The sequence below is a fragment of the Passer montanus genome, unplaced genomic scaffold (assembly GCF_014805655.1).
Source record: "Passer montanus isolate IOZ18808 unplaced genomic scaffold, ASM1480565v1 scaffold26, whole genome shotgun sequence".
NCBI classification, from domain to species: domain Eukaryota; kingdom Metazoa; phylum Chordata; class Aves; order Passeriformes; family Passeridae; genus Passer; species Passer montanus.
The window spans coordinates 4,772,336-4,792,428 of NW_024367261.1; the positions used below are offsets into that span (position 1 = coordinate 4,772,336).

The window sequence follows — 20,093 nt, forward strand, 5'->3', positions numbered from 1 at the left end:
AGATTCTAGATACCACAGAGGGATGGTAGGAAACAATTGGCCGGACACTGAAGCTGTTTTAACTCTTACGCCTGTCTGAGCAGCTGAATAAAGGTAAAGCTTTATTCCTGCTGAAGTTTGTGCTATGAAATACTGAGCTCAGAGAAAGTATTAAGATCTGGGTGACAAGGGCTGGCATGAAGTCTGGTGACCAAAATTCTGATTTTGCAGAAACCGAACATCGCCTTTGCAATTCCAGCTTTATCCCTCTCCCCTGTGGCAAGCACTGCACATGTATGAGGGCTCATGGAGTGATCTCATGCTCTCCCCTCTCTCTCCCTCTGTCTTCCTGTGTTGTCCCGTCTCTTTCTGCAGGTCAGCGTGGAAGTCTTGGTAGAATACCCTTTTTTTGTATTTGGACAAGGCTGGTCATCGTGCTGCCCTGAAAGAACCAACCAGCTCTTTGATTTGCCATGCTCCAAACTCTCAGTGGGGGACGTCTGCATATCGCTCACACTCAAGAACCTGAAGAACGGCTCTATTAAAAAGGGCCAGCCCATGGACTCAGCTAGTATCTTGCTGAAGCATTCAAAGAATGACAGTCTAGCTGGAAGTAGACACAGGTATGCGGAGCAGGAAAACGGGATTAATCAGGGAAGCGCACAGATGTTAGCTGAGAACGGTGAACTGAAGTTTCCGGACAAAATAGGATTGCCTGCAGCACCTTTGCTCACCAAAACAGAACCCAGCAAGCCCCCAGCAACAAGGAAGAGGAGGTGGTCAGCCCCTGAAACACGAAAACTAGAGAAATCAGAAGAGGAGCCACCTTTGACTCTTCCCAAGCCTTCTTTTATTCCTCAGGAGGTTAAGATTTGCATTGAAGGTCGATCCAACGTAGGAAAGTAAAAGTTGTTTGGGGAAAGGAAATTAGGCTATCCCTTGTCATTTTTATCCAGATTACTGTACTGTAGACTAAATAACCCAGTATTTACATGTTATCATCTTATTTTAGGTTTATGTTATAACCTTGTTGTTATAGTTGCAGCTGGTATTATGCAGGAGACTGGTGCATATGTTTTTCCACAAGTGTTTGTCAGTGACTAGGTTTATCGAGAGCTACAGAAGGGGCAGTATCTGCTTCACACACCCTTAGTGGAAATGAATGTGTTGTCATGGCTCCTGTTTTCTAACACCTCGTGTAGGACAGGGTCCAGCTGTGATTTTGTTTTCTTTTCGTCGCTGTTTTTTTTTCTTGGGTTTTTTTGGGGTTTTGGTTTTTTTTGTTTGGTTTTTTTTTTGTGTGTCTGTTTTGTTGTTCTGGTTCCTGTTCTAGTTTTTTTGGGGGAGGTGAGGAGAAGGGAACTGTAGCAGAGGTGTGTGTCAGACATGGGGTGCGTGTGCGTGTGTGTGTGGGTGTGGGTGCGTGCCAGCCCCCAGGGCGGGATGGCCGCTCTCTGGCGGGTTGGTGATGAGGTTTCCTCACCCCAGGTGGATGCTGAGGACACAACCCTTGGGTGTGTTACTGAAAAGGATCAGACAGTCTCTGATGTTTTCAACAACAAGCCAACTCTTACTCAAGGCTCTGCTATACATATATATATATATATATATATATTTGTGTGTGTGTATATGTATATATATATTTTTCCCCCATGGGGTCTGACTGCACTGATTTTTATTCCTAAAGCAAACTGCCACACCACATTTCCTTTCTGCTTGCTAGTGCAGTTCCATTGCCCGGAGTCGGCGACGGCGAGGCTGTGGGGGCCTCGCGCCGGTCGCCCTGCAGGGTTCCCTTGAGGGCGGGGCTGGGTGTGTGCGTGTGGCGTGGCTGTGCGTGGCTGTGCGAGGAGGCCTCTGGCTCTGCGGATGCGCCTGGCTCAGGCTCACTCCTGTTTCTGTGCAGTGTTAGACAAATCGACCGGGTTACGCCAATGACATTTGCTTCCACAAGGTAGACGCAGACTGCCCCTTTGAGATCACAGGCATCCATCGTTTGCAGTTAGGTTGCAAATCTTTGTCTTTAAATCTAGTACTGGTTTTAGTTCATGGTTATGGACAACTGGTGCCACTTTTTTCAAATTGCGGTGTGTGACACAGGAATCCGCTGTTGAAGATGAACCTAGAATGTCTTTAAGCACTTAAAATGCTGTTCACACTTTATTGCTGAGCATCCTGGTCTAACACTCAGTACGTACTGTATATCACTTTAATCTGCTCGGAAAGCAACAACAACAAACAAACAAATCTCTTCAACACTGTAACTACATGCAACTATGTAAAGTTTTCTCACAGGCAAGATGCTGAAAGTTTTAATGTGGTTTCAAAGGGATGAATGTGAATTATTGAACTAGTATGTGACAGTCATTGTCCACAAAGGACTACTTAATAGGAGGCACTTTTTAAACTTTAATGCTTGAGAAAGAGTTAAAGGCATATGCGAGCTGACATAATAAAAAAAAAAATAAGAGAAAGGAAAAAGGAAAGAGGAAAAATCATTGTCCAGTGTTTTTGAAAAAGATGGACTTTAAAGAATCTTGCAATTTGCACATCTTGAGTTTATCATTTGTGTGGTATTCCTGCAGTTTTTACCTAATAATGTTGTGGGGTGGGGGGGTCTGAAAGAGCATAAACAAATGTAGCAATTACTCACTAACCTGCCTACGCTCTAGGCCATTTCATAGGGTTATGTTCCTTTCAGAGTTCATTTTCAGTCTTTCTACCTTATCGGCCACACAGAACCAGGTCCTACCGGGACACCTCTGAGAATTTTTCTTCAGACTTGCTGAGAGAGTTTTCCAGAAAAAAAACCATTTCTATAAGTAAGCAAGGTGTTTGTTTGTTTTGAAAACAAACCTATTGTTATTTTATTTTTATTATTATTATTATTATTATTTGTTATTTTAATTGCATCGTTTTCCATTGGAAAGGCGACATTTCAGGAGTTTGGTACAAACCAAGTAGGAGCGGGGGGATTCACGCGTTCAGTCTTTTCTTTCCCCAGGTAGGGCCGGATCCTCTGAGGTGCTGTGCACCAAACCTCCTGCATGAGCCTCGGGGAGGTGCGAGTATGAAGTGTGTCAGGGCTGAGTGCTAAAGCCTGTCGCTGCTTCTTGGAAGATCCCAGTGGGATTTCAGTGGGATCGCACTCGGGCCCTCTGTGAGCAAGCGTTCGTGTCGTCATTTTTGGTTGGCGAGTTCACATCCTTCAGGTAGTTTTGAAGAAGCTGTACTCATAGGGAGAACAGGAAATCAAAGTCTGTCATTAGAAACACAGTAACCTAAAGTGAACAAATTTATTTAAAGTCTTGTTTTCCCTCTCCCCTGAAATACAGTGCTTTTCTTTGAGAGAAGAAATGTTAACCCCAAACCCCATCTTTGACTCTTGTTACTTGTTACTTGAAATTTAGCTCACACCAGACCTAATTGTTTTTATACCATATTCTGGGGTGCACCAAAAAGTTGAAATATGTTTAAAATAGCTTGAAACTTTTTTTGAATTTCCTTGAATTTTATTAACCTCTCAGCGGGCTACCAAATAGCTGAGTGGGTTTCTTCTCACAATCACACAGCTTAGTTAGTGCTTATTTGTTAATATTTCTGCTCAGAGAAGTTGCTTAATCTTCCATATACTCTGCTCAGGGCACTTGCAATTTATTGTTTTGTTTTGTTTTGTTTCCTGGGTTTTTTTAAGCTTTGATGGTAAAGGAATAGAAAGATTACAGATTTTAGTTCACAGTCTTACCACTATTTCTGTACTTCACGTGTACTTAGAAAAAAAGAAATCTCAAGTAAAACCATTCGCATACACATTTGTGGTCAATAAGGAAGCAGGGGCTATTAAACTGACTGGATCTATTCAACTAACACTAAAAAAAATAATAATAATAAAAAAATACATTTGGAGCAATAGGAATGTATTAGTTCTGTGCTTGTATTTCAGACTGAGGAATTCTGAAATAACTGGTTCTTTCCAAACAATTGTCCCCTTCCGTGCTTTAGCTTTTGTAGGATGTGCAATACTTTACGTGCCAACTTAGACTCACCTGTGCGGTGTTAGCTAGATCTCATACCCACTTCTGATTTCCCCTGGTTTTGTCTCTTTTGAATGCTTTCTTTCTACCTTTCTCCCTGCCCCTGCCCCCCCAACATTAGTAAGTCCCTCCCTGTCCTCCCCCCTCCAAAAACCCACACCATATTAAGGGTAGAAGATCCCTTGCCCCGGGAAACATGAACCCGTTTTCTATTTGGAGTTTAAAGAGATCCAGGAAGGAAAAAAAAAAAAAAAGGCAAAAAAGAGATATATTCATGTCTACATGGCATCCATCCAGGCAGAGGGTGGCACTCAACCATATGGCCGAGTGCCACCTTCCACCTGGACACGCGCACACAGGAGCTGGCTCCCATCGGGGCCGAGCCCTTTGCAAGGTGAGGCTTTGCCTTTCCCTCTGGCACTGAGCATCCCTTGTGCTGCAGCCCCAGGCCCGGGAGTGCCATCAGTCCCCAGGGCAGGTGCAAAACACCACTCGTAAGCAGGGGATGCTGAGGTGAAGCCGAAGGAGGAGGCTCTGCCTCTGCTCTGCGTGGCGGCCGCTTTGCAATAGTAACTAAGCAGTTTTCTTTTTTGTCTGTTTGTTTCTCTCCTTTTGTAGCAGGCCTCTTTAGTTTACAATGAAATGCATACAATCACCAAGAAATTAGTCAGGGCAAAGAAAAATAAAACAAGAACCTCTTTATAGGGATTTCTAAAAAACAAAAAAATCTATTTGTCTGTCTATCTATCTATCTATCTATCTGTCTGTCTAACTATCAATATATCTATCTATCTCTATATATACAGTGACTGTTCCTTATAGCGTCTAACTTAGGCATTGTTTCAGTTTGTCTGGGCCACATCGTGGGGAATTTGAGTTTGATGTCACTTACCTCGAGTCCTCTGGTCGAGACCCGAATCGGAGTCGCTGTTGACCTATTTTACCATTTTGTACCTTGCCCTTAGACTTGCTTTCCCTCAAAGATGCAGACCTCGGGAGGAGGGGAGGGACACACGTTCCTTTTTTCATTCCTTTAATTCCTTTGTCCCACTGTCGTGTCGTTCCCGTCATTTTCTCAGCATGGGGAAGTGACATCACTACTCTTGTTTCCCTTAAATCAAGGAACATTTAGAAACCTTTCACACCTTTTACTCAGGGATGGGGCTGGTGTATGTGTGGTACACTGATGTGACCAGAAGCAGCACTTTTACTGCTCCGGAGTAGGGATGTACAATGTTACAGACAAGTTTGGATTTCCTGCATCTCATGGTTTAAACTTTGTAGATCTCATTTAGATTGCAATACAAAAGCAGCAGGCTCAGCGTGAACTGTAGCTGTTGGTTATCATGAAAATACACTCTCTGCAGAGATTTATATTACTTTAAAGTGTGTTGCCAGTAGTAAAAAGGAAATTGTGAAATTCTGTTAATTCTTGCAACTGCTTAAAAAAAAAAAAAAAGCCTGTGTCAGGGAGAGTGAATTCTCAATCTTTTTAAACACTAATAGTGGTGTTTCAGAGTGGCTTTCGGTGCAATGCTCTGCATGTCATGGGACCCAGTTCTGCAAACGCTTATACATGTGCCCATGGGAGGTCTGGGCTGGCCAGCAAAGGCTGCTCAGGGGCTTGCTGTAAAGCACGTGTATAAATCTTGGTGAAATTGAAGCGTGGTTCAATCAGGGCCGGATCCTGACCTTAACAAGGCAGCTGGAAAAATGTCAGGGTTGACCAGGGCAGAAGCCTTGGGCAGGCGAAGGGGATTCAGCCCATTGAAACACTTCTGGTGTCCCAGAAACTTGACAAATGGCAGAATGAGATATGCACTCATACAGTTTCCATTTCTTCCCTCCCCATCATCACAGGTAGCAGCAGAGTCCACTGCAGGCTCTGGCCAGTGTTGATGTGAAAAGCAAGGGGAACATACCACCAGAGTGGAGGCAGTAATTTCCTTTTCTCTGGTTTTTCCAACCCTCCCACTCTCCCAAATGCTGTAATACATAGCAGAATGAGAATTTGTTGATGCAGATATGCATATGTGCACACACACCCCCAGGCAGAAGTGTCTGTTTGCACACAAAGAAGTTACGTGTGCATTTTTTTTACGTGTATGCCTACATGTCCACTTGATTCCCTGTCCTGAGGACAGCCTTGCTTTGTGCCCATAGGGAAATTCCAAACACGTTGCACACCTCTACTCCAGAGTTCAATTTCTTTTACATAGACGACCTCGCTTCAGATGTGTTACCTTTACTGATAGGATCTTTTCTTGTAGCACTATACCTTGTGGGAATATTTTTTGATGTAAACCTAATTTGAGAAGCTTATTAAAAATAGAAACTTTTTTTGAAGCACTCACATTGAGGAGTACAGGTAATGTTTTAAAAAATTGCACAAAAGAAAAATGAATGTTGGAATGATTCATTCAGTGTTTGAAAAAGAGATGGCTCTGTTTGAACAGTGAGTTTCATACCTTGTTTGTAAAAAAAAAAAAGTTTTTAAATACAAAAGCAGAGAAAGGTTGAAAGTTACATGTTTTTTGTATATAGAAAATGTCATGTCTAGATGATCTGATTTGTATTGGCTCTGGCCAGGAAGAATTATTACTTAAAAGGCTCTTAAAGAACAACTGTGCTTAATTTTCTGTTCGTATTACATGGGTCCCATTTCTGGGGAATGGAGTCACACTGTTAATTCCTGTGCTGAAAATACACCTTGGAGCAGCAATTCCTGAGTGCAGCTACCAGGCACTTCGAAGGGTGGCTACTGTGCAAAACGAGTCTCACCCTCCGGCTGTATTTGGCTTTAAGTCTCGGCCGCCTGCGCTGAGGGAGCCCTGGCAGCCCAGAGGTCAGGGCTGGTTTCGAGGGAGGCCCTGGCCGTGCCCTGGGCAGGCGAGGCCCGGCTGGCCCAAGTGTGGGGACCCTGCTGGTGCTGGCAGCCCTCGGGTTGAGAGCTGCTGCTGGCTGAGCACAACTTGCGTAGTTTCCACCTGAGGTCTTTTGGTCCCATTTTTTTTCTCTCTCTGGGGATGCTGTTCTACATTTTTTCAGCACTTCCTGGTCCAGATGAAATCCAAAGAGTACAACCCTGAGCTAGAAGTGCTTGTAACAAGGTATCCTTGCCCAGCACTAGCAGCAGAATGGTACCCCAGGCGACCCGGCTTTCCAGCCCCTGTCACTGCCCCTTTCTCCCGCCGCTGCTGCCAGAGCGCCAGGAGCAGCTGGTCACACGGTTCCAGTGACAGTCTTGACCAGTGGCAAGACTGATGTTTTTCAGAAGCCAAAAGGAGAGGATCCTGAAGCAGTTTCTGAAGAGAGGATCCTTTTCCTGTCCAAAGATTGAGCTGGGCAGCTGGGAGCTGATGGCAGGGTGGAGAGGGCAAGGTTTCCAGCTGCTCCCATCCCCATCCCCAGAGGTGACCCAAGCTTTGGCTCCCACAGGCACAGGGGATGGGAATGCTCGCTCTGTGCAAGTGACCCCCGGGCGTTCAGAAACCAGCCCCAGTTGTGTTATGGTGAAGTGCATTCAGCCAACAGGTAGTATTTATACAATAACCGTCTCTGAGGTTTCCGTAGGTTTTTTCTTGTTGTTAGCTGAAAGGACGCAAGTCTTCCACTGAGGATTTTAAGGAGGCTTCATCCAAGGTTGTTTCTTTTTTGTTAGTTTCTATTTTGAGCAGTTAAAGCTCCTGTGCCCTTTCCCTCGACCACGCAGTAGGTGTGCATTGGAAGTGTTGTTTGCAGCGAGTGGAGTCACTTGTTGAAGCTGTCCTTGCTGTACTACAAGATTGGTGATGGGCAGAAACTTCAGGGCCCAGATCCTCAGCCAGGGTGGAGCCAGGGAGGGACCACTGGCTCCGCCGGCAGTGTGGGTCTGCCCCTTCACACCTGCTGGCGAGGGGATTCCACCCTGGCATTTGCTTTAAAAGTCCAGGACCCAGGTACTCTCCCGTTGAACAAGCTCTGCAGAATTCTTGTTCCAGTCCACCGGGTTTGGATCTGGGCAGCTGAGGGCAAAAACGGGCCAGGGATGGCTGCAGGTGGCTCGGACGGCCAGGCGCTTCGCGAAGTTACTAATCTGGTAAGGCATAGATGCAACTCTTCACGACAGTCAGCTAATGTTGAAACTCACTAATGTATGTATTTGCTCCTTTTTTTTTTAATAATGTATTAACTTGTTGAACACTGTTCTTTTTGCAGTGTTACAAAAGTGGGGGTGGGGGGAATTTCCCAACCTTTTTCAGTTTGGGTGAGCTACTGAAATCCATTTTGTACTAGCTATGTCACCGCTCCCGGCAGCAGCTGGCAGCGGCGCTTGGCCGAGCCAGGGTCAGGTCCAGTCATTCAACATCTGTAGTTTTTAAATTTATTTTTTTTTAATTGTCTAGTATTACTAATGAGGGTTGTTGCAAATCACACTTCCAGTGTAGTTCCTAGTGTAGGCCCAGTAAAAGGGATATCGCAGCTTTGTGTTGGGGAGAAATTGAGCTGACATGGCCAGTACAAAGGAGAAAATAGGGAGGGAATAACGTTTTGCACCTTATTGAAAAGAGGAGAAGATTTTAAGTGCATACAGACATAGTTAAGAGCTTTTATTGTGACAGGAGAACTTTTTTCCATATGCGTGCATACTCTCTGTAATTCCAGTGTAAAATATTGTACTTGCACTAGCTTTTTTAAAACAAATATTAAAAAAAATGGAAGAATTCATATTCTATTTTCTAATGGTGGTGTGTCTATTTGTAGGATACACTCGCGTCTGTTTATTGAATTTTATGGTCCCTTTCTTTGATGGTGCTTGCAGGTTTTCTAGGTAGAAATTATTTCATTATTATAATAAAACAATGTTTGATTCAAAATTTGAACAAAATTGTTTTAAAGAAATTGTCTGTATACCAGTACAAGTTTATTGTTTCAGTATACTCGTACTAATAAAATAACAGTGCCAATTGCAAATGTGTGTTTTTGTCTTTTATGACTGAAGGGGAGAGAGCTTTCCTAGGGACATCATTTGACCGATGTAATTCCCTGCCCAGGCCTCCCCCAGCCCCACCCTGGCAATGCATTTGAGAGCATTGGCTTTTATTTGTGACGATGCCCAAAGGCCTGTACCCTCCCACCCATGGCCATAAAACGCTCTGCAGCCCGTCAGGGTGAAGCTCTTTATTGCATAACAAAAACTTGGGAGCAGTTGGGATGATTGAGCCGCGCACACAGGAATGCCACAGCAGAGGGAAGGGAGCAGCGCTCTCATCACCATCTCAGCAGGGCTGAGCAGGGCAGCAAAACACTGAAAGCCCAGCAGCTTTTTGGCCAATGACACAGAAGCACTTCACAGTTATCACAGGCAACGCCAGGGAGTTCTCGACTCCAAACGGATTTATGTATGAAAACTTTAGCCAGCAAACACTGGGTCAAATAAATGTTGGGGAGGGCTCGCTTAAGCATCTAAGTGACCACAAATGAAGCTAAGGCTGCAGGGTCTGTCCGGAGTGCAGAGCTGTGCCAGCATCTACTCGAGACATGCTTCAACCCCACTGCCCCTGGCAGCTCCCAGCCCGCAGGGAAGGGCTGGCCCTCTCCCACCTGCTGCCTTGGCTGCTGCAGAGGGAAAACTGCTGCTCTTGAGCCCTGACTTTTTTTCCCCCCTTCTCTTCTGCACAAGGCCAAATCTGGCACTGGCTGCAAAAGCCCTCCTGGCTCCAAAAGAGAATTTTTGGTGTAAAACTGGTATTAGCAACTGAACAGCACCATCCCCCAGTGGGAGATGTGAGATGGTGATGGATAGACACTGTACATACAGCAGCAGAAAGCTGTAGCAACAAGTCTGTCACGAGAGTGGAGTTTAACAGGTATAAAGTAGGGAGTGCTTGGTTCAGAAAAGCTTCAAACTCTCATCATGTCCTTGACTGAAAGCACCTGTCCCAACACAGAGGGGCTTGGCCAACAGCTGCCACGTTTCTTCCTTAACCCCATCCTTTCTACCCCTGCTATTGACCAGCTGAAAGAAGAGACAGGCACATTTTAAATAGGAAAAGCTCCCCCAAAGGCAGAGGCTTTTTCTGATCCTGCCTTATAACTCTCCATATTTACAGGGTGTCCCCATCCTACATTCAACCCCACCATGCCCTAAGGGAGAAGAAAGCTGCACCAAAGCACAGCCGAGCCGAAGCCCCTGCCCCATGGCCAATGGGGACTGGCTGTTCCAATGAGCAGACGGGAATGTGTTTCTCCCAGAGAATGGAGACCTTCATGGCTTGTTTTACACCTGCCAGGATGTTGGCTCAAGGCCCACCCCCTTAGCAACTGCTCACACCAACAAGGAGGTGTCCACTGGCACAGTGCACTCGTCGCAGCCACCACAGTCACCGGTGGGTGAGCAAGGCTGCTCCTGTGCCGAAGCAAGGCAAGCCCAGAGCAGCACTGGAGTGCCAGGGGTGTTGGAGGTGTCCTGATGTTTCAAGAAGCCACAGGCAGCCATACTCAGCAGGGATTGCTTAATGACATAATGTTGCATTTTTCAGCATCCCCAATTGTAGGTCTTTGGTATGTTAAACTGCACCCCTGTGGAGCCAGTGGGAAGCTCAACACGGCTCTTGGGAGCTCAATTGCTTGGCTGGGAGAAGCAGGCATGGCTCTGGCTTACAGTACAGGCTGTCACACTCACAACATTCCTCTGGACAGGATGGGGTTGGAGTGTAGGGTTAAAGAAGACCTGGTTATGCAGAATGACTCAACATTAAGCATTATTAAGCACTTAAAAATTTCATTTCCCACAAAAGGACACCAATTAACAAAGAACCCAGTTAGATGTGCAGGTGAGGTAGATCTACAAATGGCACATGGCATTTGTCAGTGGTTGTGGTCTTGACTTTGACCATCCTGCCAGACAAAGTGTTCCTGGTTCCTGGCTCCCTCTGCCTCAGTTCCTTGTGGGAGTGGCAGCAGGCTTGAGCAGGGTACAAGACCTGGAGCTAAGTGAAGATCAGAGCAACAACTGCAGCACAGGAACAGGTGTTAAAGGGGGACTCAAGAGCCTTTTTTTTTTAATTTCCCAGCCTGTCTCAGAGCTGCACATGTACAGTGTCAATGACGAGCACTGATAGCTAAGGGTTATTCCTAAAAAAAATTCACATATAACTGGGTGAGATGCAGACATGCCACCAGTTCAGCCTTTCTGCATCTCATTTCTCTCCCCTGCTCACTTTTGGAGAGGAGAAAATGAAAGAAAACATGCTGCTTATCAAAACAATGGTAAGACCTGCTATTCAGAAAACCAAACACCTAACATCAAAACTTTATCAGTCACCATTCACGGCATCAATGTCATTCACAGCCTGAAGAATTCCGGGGACAGCTTAAGAATAGCCTGTCCCTCTCCTATTAGTCACTGATCAGAGGTATGTGCAGGAGGGGAAGAAAAGGAGGTGGAAGAGTGGCCCCATTTGCCACACTCGTAGAGAGGCAGCCTCCCCTTGCCCCCAGCACCTGCCCTTTGGAAAAGAAACTGTTCTGAGGCCACCATGAAGCTGCTTGCTTTGGTGTGCGCATGATCTTTTAAAAAAAGGTTTACAAATATATATATATTCTTATATGCATATGTATTTCTTAAATTCCACTTAGAAATGTAGCTAAAAAAAGTAGAAAAGCGCTAGTGAGAGTGGGCATGAGACCAGCAGAGTGCTGCACTTCCCACATGTGAAGGCACCAGTGTGGAGACACACCTGTGGTCAGGCCTGGGCCGTGGTGGTCTAACCCCACTCCTGACAGAGGTGTCCATTTGCTTCCCCTCTGCATCACAGAAACAGAGGAACAGTGCTGTCCCACAGCTGTACTGGTGCAGAGAGGTCACACTGCCCCTGCCCTGGGCCTAGTGCAGCTCAGAGCAGTAGGTGGTCCACAGCACCTTTCTGTGGTGGAGAAGCCTGGCATTCTCTTAACATGATGCTTCCAGGCTGGAGGGAACAGAGATTCACAGGGCCTGCTGCTCTTCTGCATTCACATTCCTTTATGATATGTGGGCAAGACAAATGGTACTTGCAGCCAGCACAAGCATAACCTGTGCTCACATCAAGGCCCATCCTCTTCCAAAGCAGAGGAAGAGGTCATCCCATAATTAAGAAGTACATCCTACATGTTAAATGGAAGACATTTAAAATACCAGGCAATTTAGAAGATACCCTGTGCTTTTTCTAATGTGCACAACACACTTAAAAATCACCAGGGATCAGCTTGTGGCCTGGATTTGCTTCTCTGCATGGTCAACTGTCCTTGTGATTGGCTTTTTGAAAAGTCCAGCGTATGAGTTTAATTCTAGAGTTTCTCTTTGCTATTCCTTTTCCTACAGATCACTTTTTTGCTTTTCAAAGGAAGCCTGCCTCTTTCCACAGATGTCTACAGAAGGGGAAAGCAAGACTCTGAAGTACTGAAGTAACATTAGCCGCATTATGATCTCAGCAGCAGTTTAAAGTAAGTGGCCAAGCATTATTAATTCATGGGTGCTCACTTTTACATCATTTATCATATCGAGCTACTGTGGTATTCATGTGGATGCAACATGTATTTCTAAAGAAATTTTCATTGTGATTTATCAATTAATTATCAGGCCATTACACTTTATTTGAGGTGTTACCCAGAGTCTCAAACATTCACTACTGCCTTTAGAGCAAATGCTTTAACTCCATCTCAGCCTGACAGTGTCTTGCTATCAACCAGACTGTTCTGCCAAAAGCTCTCTCTTGCTTTACATGATGTCAAGGACTGCAAAGGAGTGGTTCCACATAACCAGAAGGCAATTTGATCCTTCTGGCTTCCTCCACCTGGCCACAGACAATGCACTGCACAGCATTTTTTCATCTTTGCTAAATGGATGTGAGCAGGCAAGGGAACAGGGAGGGCTACAAAGAATTGTAACCCTTGTCAGGGTTACCGTTGTTGAGTTTCAATGTCTTTAAAACCTGTTCCCAGAGAGCAGTTAAAAGCAGGAACCCAGGTAATTCAATAACTGCACTTATGATAAATCAGGCAAGCTCTGAAAAGTGATCACCTGAATGATCTCCTCAGATGGGGGCAGGGAGGCCAGCACAGTTTTGCTACATTCAGTGCCCGCTTCCCTGAAGGGGCAAGTCCATTGAATAGGGAGGTTTAAGTAAAAACAGCAACATCAGCCCTGTGAACTGAAAGTTTCAGTGATCTGGCATTTTTAGAATCACATGTCACCAGCAGCCAGGCCTCATCTACCATCCACCTCTGAAACTTTGCAGGCTGGCAGCTGTGCCATAACATCCATTCTTTAGCCAGAGAAAAGATGAAGAGAATTTGATTTTTTATTTCTCCATCTAATTCCTTGCATCTTTTTCTCTCCCAGCCTGCAATTTCTGCAAGGTGCACTACCAGAAAGTGGTGGTAGCTGACAGGTCAATCTTAGAAACGGGAATGTGTGAATGTGTGCAGGCGTTAACAGCCATGTCTGTACAAGCCAATTCCTTGTTAACTGAGGTTTCAGCAGCTATTTATCAGAGGGGGGAAAAAAAACAGGTGAAGAAATGATTAAAAAATAAAATAGGCACAACGATAAAAGATGAGGCTATTGCATTTTGAATCAATGGCATTGTGTTAATAGCATGACCTTCCCCTTCCAAATCCCAGCCATAACCAATGGCTATGACACTGCTGTTCTGAGAGAGAGAGAGGGAAGTTTGCCACTAACACAACCTGGAGGAGAAAGCAAAGGAAAAGAGCAGCCCTTCCTGCTCTTCTTCCCCACCCCTCTCTCCAGCCCCCCAGACCTAGGCTAGGAGAACACCTCGTTGTGCTGCTGGGTGACCCGGATAAACGTTGTTCTCTTGCTCAGTTCCTTGAGTCTGGCAGCTCCCACGTAGGTGCAGGTGGAGCGCAGCCCCCCGAGGATGTCCAGGATGGTGTGTTCCACATCCCCTTTGTATGGTACCTCCACAGTCTTGCCCTCTGAAGCCCTGGAGAAGAGATCAGTCACTGCATTCATACGGGTGCAAAACATGAGTGTGTTTAATGGAGAATTGTGGAGCTTAACTCTGCAGGCTGCAGTTTGCAAATGTGTCCCCAGCTGTATTGCTTGCTGCTTGGTGCTCTCAAGCACTGAAATGCCTCAGCTCCACTCACCACCAACACTGAGAAGTAGAAGTAGACAGATCTTGCACATGCTCCAATATCCCATGAGTTTATTTACAGATCTACCCCTTCCTCCCTTCTACCATCTGCCTACAAGCAAGTGGAACTTCCAGCTTTATTGAAAAGTAAATCTGACTGTGAGATGCAAGCTTTAAAGTGTAAGGAATGGCCAGACTCTGAGAAATGTTGGAGCTAACTCTCAGCAGGCACCACCCAGCCCAGCTCTACAGAGGCTTCATGGCCCCTGGGCTCTGTCCTGTGTTACTGACTGTACACAGATGGAAGTGCTCGGGCTGTCTGCTACTAGTGTGATTCTCCAGAGCTCACAGGGAGTGGGAAACCTGTTACAGAAACCTGCTGCACAGCTGTCCCTCGAAGCTAAAAGGTGATGTAGCACAATTCAGTGCCAGGCAAAAAGGCCAGAAAAAAGCAGTGCTGTGAATACTGTCAAGTGCTGGTGCATGCCAGCACAGACTGCACTGTTCCCAAAAGCACATCTGAAGAGTTACATGATGGAGGAATCCAGGCAAATAACTTACACTCCTCCTCCAGCTTTCTCCAGCCCCATATTCAGCAATCCCTCCTGTAGCAGAGACCCTTAATCATCTGATTAGTGGGATCAGCAGCTGATCCCACTACACTTCAGAGTAAGCTTGTTCTGCCTGGAATGCTGGCTTCTCTGGGAAGGCAAGCCTTGGGAAGGGAGGGTCTAAGACAGATGTGGAAGGAAGAGGAGATACTTTCCTTCTGCCCTACAAAATGTAGGCAGAAATCATAGCAGCGATCTGTCATTGTTCTACATGTGGCTTTATTTGCTTCTTCCTTAAAAAAGTTTCCAGGGGATAGTACAAGAAAAGGCATGCCTGTTTGTAGGCTCCATTTGTGAATCATTAACAACAGCAACAGCTACTACTGGAGGTACTTCAGCGTGAGCCTGGCTATATTTCATCCTGTTAGTCTAAATGCGAGGTCACAGCCCTAGGGAGACCATAAAGGCGAAGTGTTGATATGCCATGTGAGTAAGGAGCCATGATTAATCTCCCTACATTTGATGAGTAATTGACTCTTTCTTGAAACCCTTAAAAAAACTACTGCAGTGAGTGGCCAGGGGAAGATGGATGTGCCACTGGCATCTCACAGACTGCACAGGGCTTAGGGGTCTGTTCTATGGCCTGTGCTGTTGGGAGTTCCCAGTCTTTTATTTACAGGTCCAGTGCCAGAAGGAAAAGGCTGGACCCATGAAATGACACTCATGTCACTGTTCCTGGCTTTTGGCCATGCCCATCTCTTCCAGTCAAAGTTGGGAGGTTGAGCTCAGGCTTCAGGGAGCTTCCTGAAGTGTGTGTCTGGAATTTGCAGAAACCAGTGCAAGTTCTATCACATTCTGCCACCTGAAGAACTCTGCATGCTGTTCTGGGCAAGGAGTGCAGGGTTTACTGCATTTGTGCATGGCCACCCATTCAGTTCATGCATGAGAGGTCAATTACTTGATGTATGAATGCACCATCAGTTCAAATGTAAACTCCCTGTTAATTCATGCTTAAGCATCCTGTGGGTCATAGTTGCACATTGCTCCTACGAGCATGAGTGCTTGGTGGTCCCTTTTTCAGTGAAAAAATACAGAAATGGGTGATGGTTACAGCCACTGCCCCTGGGAGGTGTCCCTGCAGTGGCTATGGTGGTATTAGGAAGCTGAACCTTGTGGGTTGCCACTTTAGGCTTTGGAGACCAAGATCTAGAGAAGTGGTGAACACCAAATGACACAGCACCAAAGCTCTGACAGATAAACACTTGCTATTGCCCCTCAAAGTGTCAGCTGATGAGCTGGTGGGACTGCTGATCAAGCAGTAACCTGCAGATACCATACTGGGGAAAACACGCTGGAAGAGAGGTGTGGGATTAGCTCCACAGCCTTGTCCACAGGGATAAGGGGATGAAGTTTCTGATGAATATATATTCAAGCTGTGCTAACTATTAACCCCAATAGTCTTGCCCCCAGAGGAAAGGGGTTTTTAAGAGATAACATGTTGCTCAGACCCAGCTGAGGAGTCATCTGGCTCCCAGGGAAGCGTGGGTGGAATTTTACTACGTGTATGCACACACTGATGCACTGTTAATTGCTGTAGTGTGGCCCAGGGGTGGGATCTGTATCCATATGGGTATACAACCAAATGTTAACCCCTTTGACACAGTGCTCAGGATGGAGGAGAGACATTTACTGAAGTGTACTGCTACAGTATTAATCCCTTGTGGCTGGGAGGAAAAATGGAGTTTTTAACTTATGTACATTAAGTTAAATGATGATGTTCAAACAGTTCATATTGGATTAACCTTCTAAGAGTCCCCCAGTCTGTGCCTTCCTGAGGAGTGACGTATAGGCCATAAATTGCTGGGCTTCCTGTGTTCTTGTGTGAGTGCCAGATTAGTTCATGCATGAGCACTGAATAAATTAATGCACGAGTGCCCAATTAATTCATGCATTAATAGCCAGTAATTTCTGCATAAGCATCCAATCAGTTCATGCATGCATACCCGAATTATTTATGTCCAAACATCCTGTTAGTACATTCATGAGTGCCCAATGTGATGAGCACCCAGCTGACTTCCACCAGCACCCACATGGGTGCTGTGCTGGGCAAACACCGCAGGGTGCAGGTGACACAGGGGCCAGTGTGACCTGTGCGGGAGAAGGCCACGACCTGCATCATTCCAGAGATGTTCCACCTGGCTCCAAAAATGGTGTGAGTCACCAAGCTTTCAGCAAGTCAGAGGAGCACATGACACCTCTCCTCAAGTGTATTTATGAAACAGCAGTGACCACTGGGAGAGGAAACACACCTGGACACACCTGAGGAGACGTGCAGCTAGAGGCACCCTTGAAAGGAGGTGGTCCCTGCCAAAGGTGTGCACACCCAAAGGGAGTGTAGCCCATGTGTGACTCATGCTAGAAAAGGGACAGCTGTAAAGGAATTGTGTCCTGTGGACAGCCCTCAGTGTTGACAACACACCAGTGTTTTTGTTATTGCCAAGCTGTGGTTACTGCAAGTCAAAGACTTTCCTCTTCCTCACACCACCCCACCAGTAAGTAGGCTGGGGAGCACAAGAAGCTGGGATGGGACACAGCCAGGACACCTGCCCCAAACTGGCCAAAGGGACACTCCATACCAAATAGCAACAGGCTCAGTGTATCAGCTAGGGGGGGAAGCTGGCTGGGGCCACTGCCCAGGAACTGGCTGGGCACTGGTTGGCGAGTGGTGAAAAATTGTGTATAACTTGTTTTGTATATTATTATTGCTGTTGTTTTTCTGTCCTACTAAACTGTCTTTATCTCAACACATGAATTTTGCTGGTTTTTTCCAATTCTCTCTCCCATCCCACTGAGGGGTGGAGTGAGCTAGTGCCTGTGTGGTGTTTAGCTGCCTGCTGGGATAAACCATGACAATGGATTACACAGGCTGTCACAAAAGCTGGCACACTTGGCAGAGAGCTGCATAAGCAAGTCAGCAGGAACTGCTGAGGGTTTTGCTGCTCTGACATCTCTCCTGGAGTTATGACCCGAAAGTAACCCCTTCTCAGAAAGAAAGGTGATGACAGAGCAATTGAGGCTCCCAGCAGCTGGGAAAGGTGTGCTCAGATGCTCTCAGCAGTAACTCAGACTCTTGCCAGCCACTGAATGGAAAACAATTTGCTTTGGACTTTTTGCACAGGGCCCAGTCTGTGGTGCCCCTCCTGGCCAGCTGAAGGCTTCTGCATGGAGGGATGTGTGTGGTGGGTGGGAAGCCTGGCAGGCTGCATGGGATAAAACACATGTGATGGTGCTCTGTCAGCCCAGCAAAAAGTGGGTCAGAATAAAGGGGTCAGGCATGAAGCAATCTTTTGAGTGGGACATATAAGAAATGGAGGAACTGGGGGCAGGTCTTCCAGGCTATCATTTGGGATACACAAGATGGTAAGCAGCAGCCAGCAGTTGGTGCTACTCTGTCTCTGTGGCCAAAATTTCACCCTGCAGTTAATATAAAGTGCCCAAACCCAGCTTAGTAGCAGCTGTGAATTGCTGAGTGGCCACAATAGAACTGCAGCATTCACACAAAACCTGTGAAATTTCAAAAGAGTTAGCAAAACCAAATTGGCTTGAACTGAACAATACTGCATGCATCCTCAGTCCCTGCTTGCCTTATTTGTCTTCTCCCACAAAAGAAACATTAAAATTGCCTTTCAGAAATCCCCAGCTCTGATCCATATTCCTCATGGAAGGAGGTGAAAATGTAAAAATAAGCTAATATATAAATGACATAAGATTAATGAAAGTGAGTACACAGATTAAATGGGATCAGCTTGACACATTCATTACAAAAACAATTACTCTCATGACTTTATTCTCTGCCACAGCCATCTCACCTTATCTGTCAGTTTTAATGTAACTGCTGCAGGCTCAGGTTCTCCAGCCAACACGTGTAATTTTGAGAAGATAAAGTTAAATGACAAGCAGTCTGATTCTGCAGGGGACTGAGCACACTGAGCTCCCCGCTGCTTGAATAACACACTGTGAGTGTTCAGGTTCTTTTAAAGACAAAACAGCTTATTTGGGTCACCAATACAGACTTACAGCTGGGCTTTTTAAATGCATATAAAGGACCCCCACTGACTTGACCTGTTTGGGTCAAGTTTGGGGTATCCAGCATTTAAAATGCTGACTAAGAAGCCTTTTGGTTCAAGGTTGCCATAGCTAAACTAGGAAGTGATTAAACTTCCTGTAATTTTTACTATAAGAGCAATTCAAAGAAAATCTTGTGCTGTTTCAAATCCCCCTTCAATGCCCAGCACATTTACAATGCTGGATTTAGCAGCTGCTATTTTTAAACCACACTGGGACAGGCCAAGGAAGGACCAAGCCCAAGGCTGGTACAGGTAGCCAGGTCAGTGTCATGGCTGTAGAGTGAAGATGAGTATCAGCACTTCCCTAGTTAAGAGCCAAGACTCACAGATTTAGTGTTTGGAGCTGCTGTATCTAGCAGTAGATGGGGAGACTCCTACTATGCTACCTATTAGTGGCACAGAAATGCAGTATTTCAACAGGGACTCAAAATTTCAGATTGTGCTCCTGCTTCCTTGCTGCTGAGAAAGTTTCAGAACCTGGTCCCCAGGGAATTCTCAAATTGACGATGCAAATCAAAATACAGCTATGGATCAAGCCAAATTTGTATAGCATTGCCCATAATGATTTCAAAAGGTCTGTTTAGACTGAGCCAAATACAGCACCTTTCTGTATAACCTTTGCTCCTATGAGATGGGATACTTGCACTTTATCTCATTTTTAAGAGGGACAAGTGTCAATTAGTTCTCCCACTGGCAATACATTTTGTTGCCAGATCACACATACCTAATTAGGTAGAACAGAATTTAAAAGCTGCCTTAGTCCTTTGTCCTCCTGGTACAGCCAGCTTTCTCAAAATTTCCCAATTTCTTCCTACCTCTTTCACCAGCTCTGTGGAGGCCAGGCTCTAAGGACTGTGCTGCACTGAGATCCATGCAGCACTCTTGGGCTGCTCAGTGATCTCTCAGGGAGATGCCATTAACTACCTGCCTGAGCAGCATCAGGCCTTCCCCACACTCCAGCTGACTCAAGCACAGGACAGGAGATGAGCATCCAGGTAAAGGTTCCCAGCACCACTGTGCAATTGGCAGCTGCCACTTTTATATTACAAGACACTTATTAGTGCTGTCCACTCAGAGCATTTGTTCAGAGGCTTTGATGATAAGCAGACTTGCTGGAGGACAAAAAAAGAAAAAATGAGCCCCCAGACTGTGTGCTGTTTCTAGGCAGTGGCATATGAACCCAAAGTAAATCAAAGTCCAGAGATATGCAACCACATCTGTCTGGTGCATCATTTCAGCTTGTCTCAGATGCAGATGGCATCTTGTGCAGCTCTTTCT

At 45.7% G+C, this 20,093-nt stretch overlaps 2 protein-coding genes across 13 annotated transcripts in view; one reads left to right on the top strand and one right to left on the bottom strand.

Annotated features, from left to right (window-relative positions):
• The window catches only part of ATXN1 (ataxin 1), a 363,809-nt gene extending 354,843 nt beyond the window's left edge, over positions 1-8,966 (top strand). For all 10 annotated transcript variants that reach the window (XM_039712091.1, XM_039712092.1, XM_039712095.1 and 7 more), the window contains one exon: positions 355-8,966. In XM_039712091.1, the coding sequence (XP_039568025.1) occupies positions 355-885 (531 nt within the window). In that variant the 3' untranslated portion in view covers positions 886-8,966. The remainder of the gene's footprint in view (positions 1-354) is intronic.
• A 192-nt stretch (positions 8,967-9,158) lies between these two features.
• Positions 9,159-20,093, bottom strand: part of GMPR (guanosine monophosphate reductase) — a 41,581-nt gene continuing 30,646 nt past the window's right edge. For all 3 annotated transcript variants that reach the window (XM_039712101.1, XM_039712102.1, XM_039712103.1), the window contains exon 9: positions 9,159-13,984. In XM_039712101.1, coding sequence (XP_039568035.1) covers positions 13,804-13,984 — 181 coding nt within the window. In that variant the 3' untranslated portion in view covers positions 9,159-13,803. The remainder of the gene's footprint in view (positions 13,985-20,093) is intronic.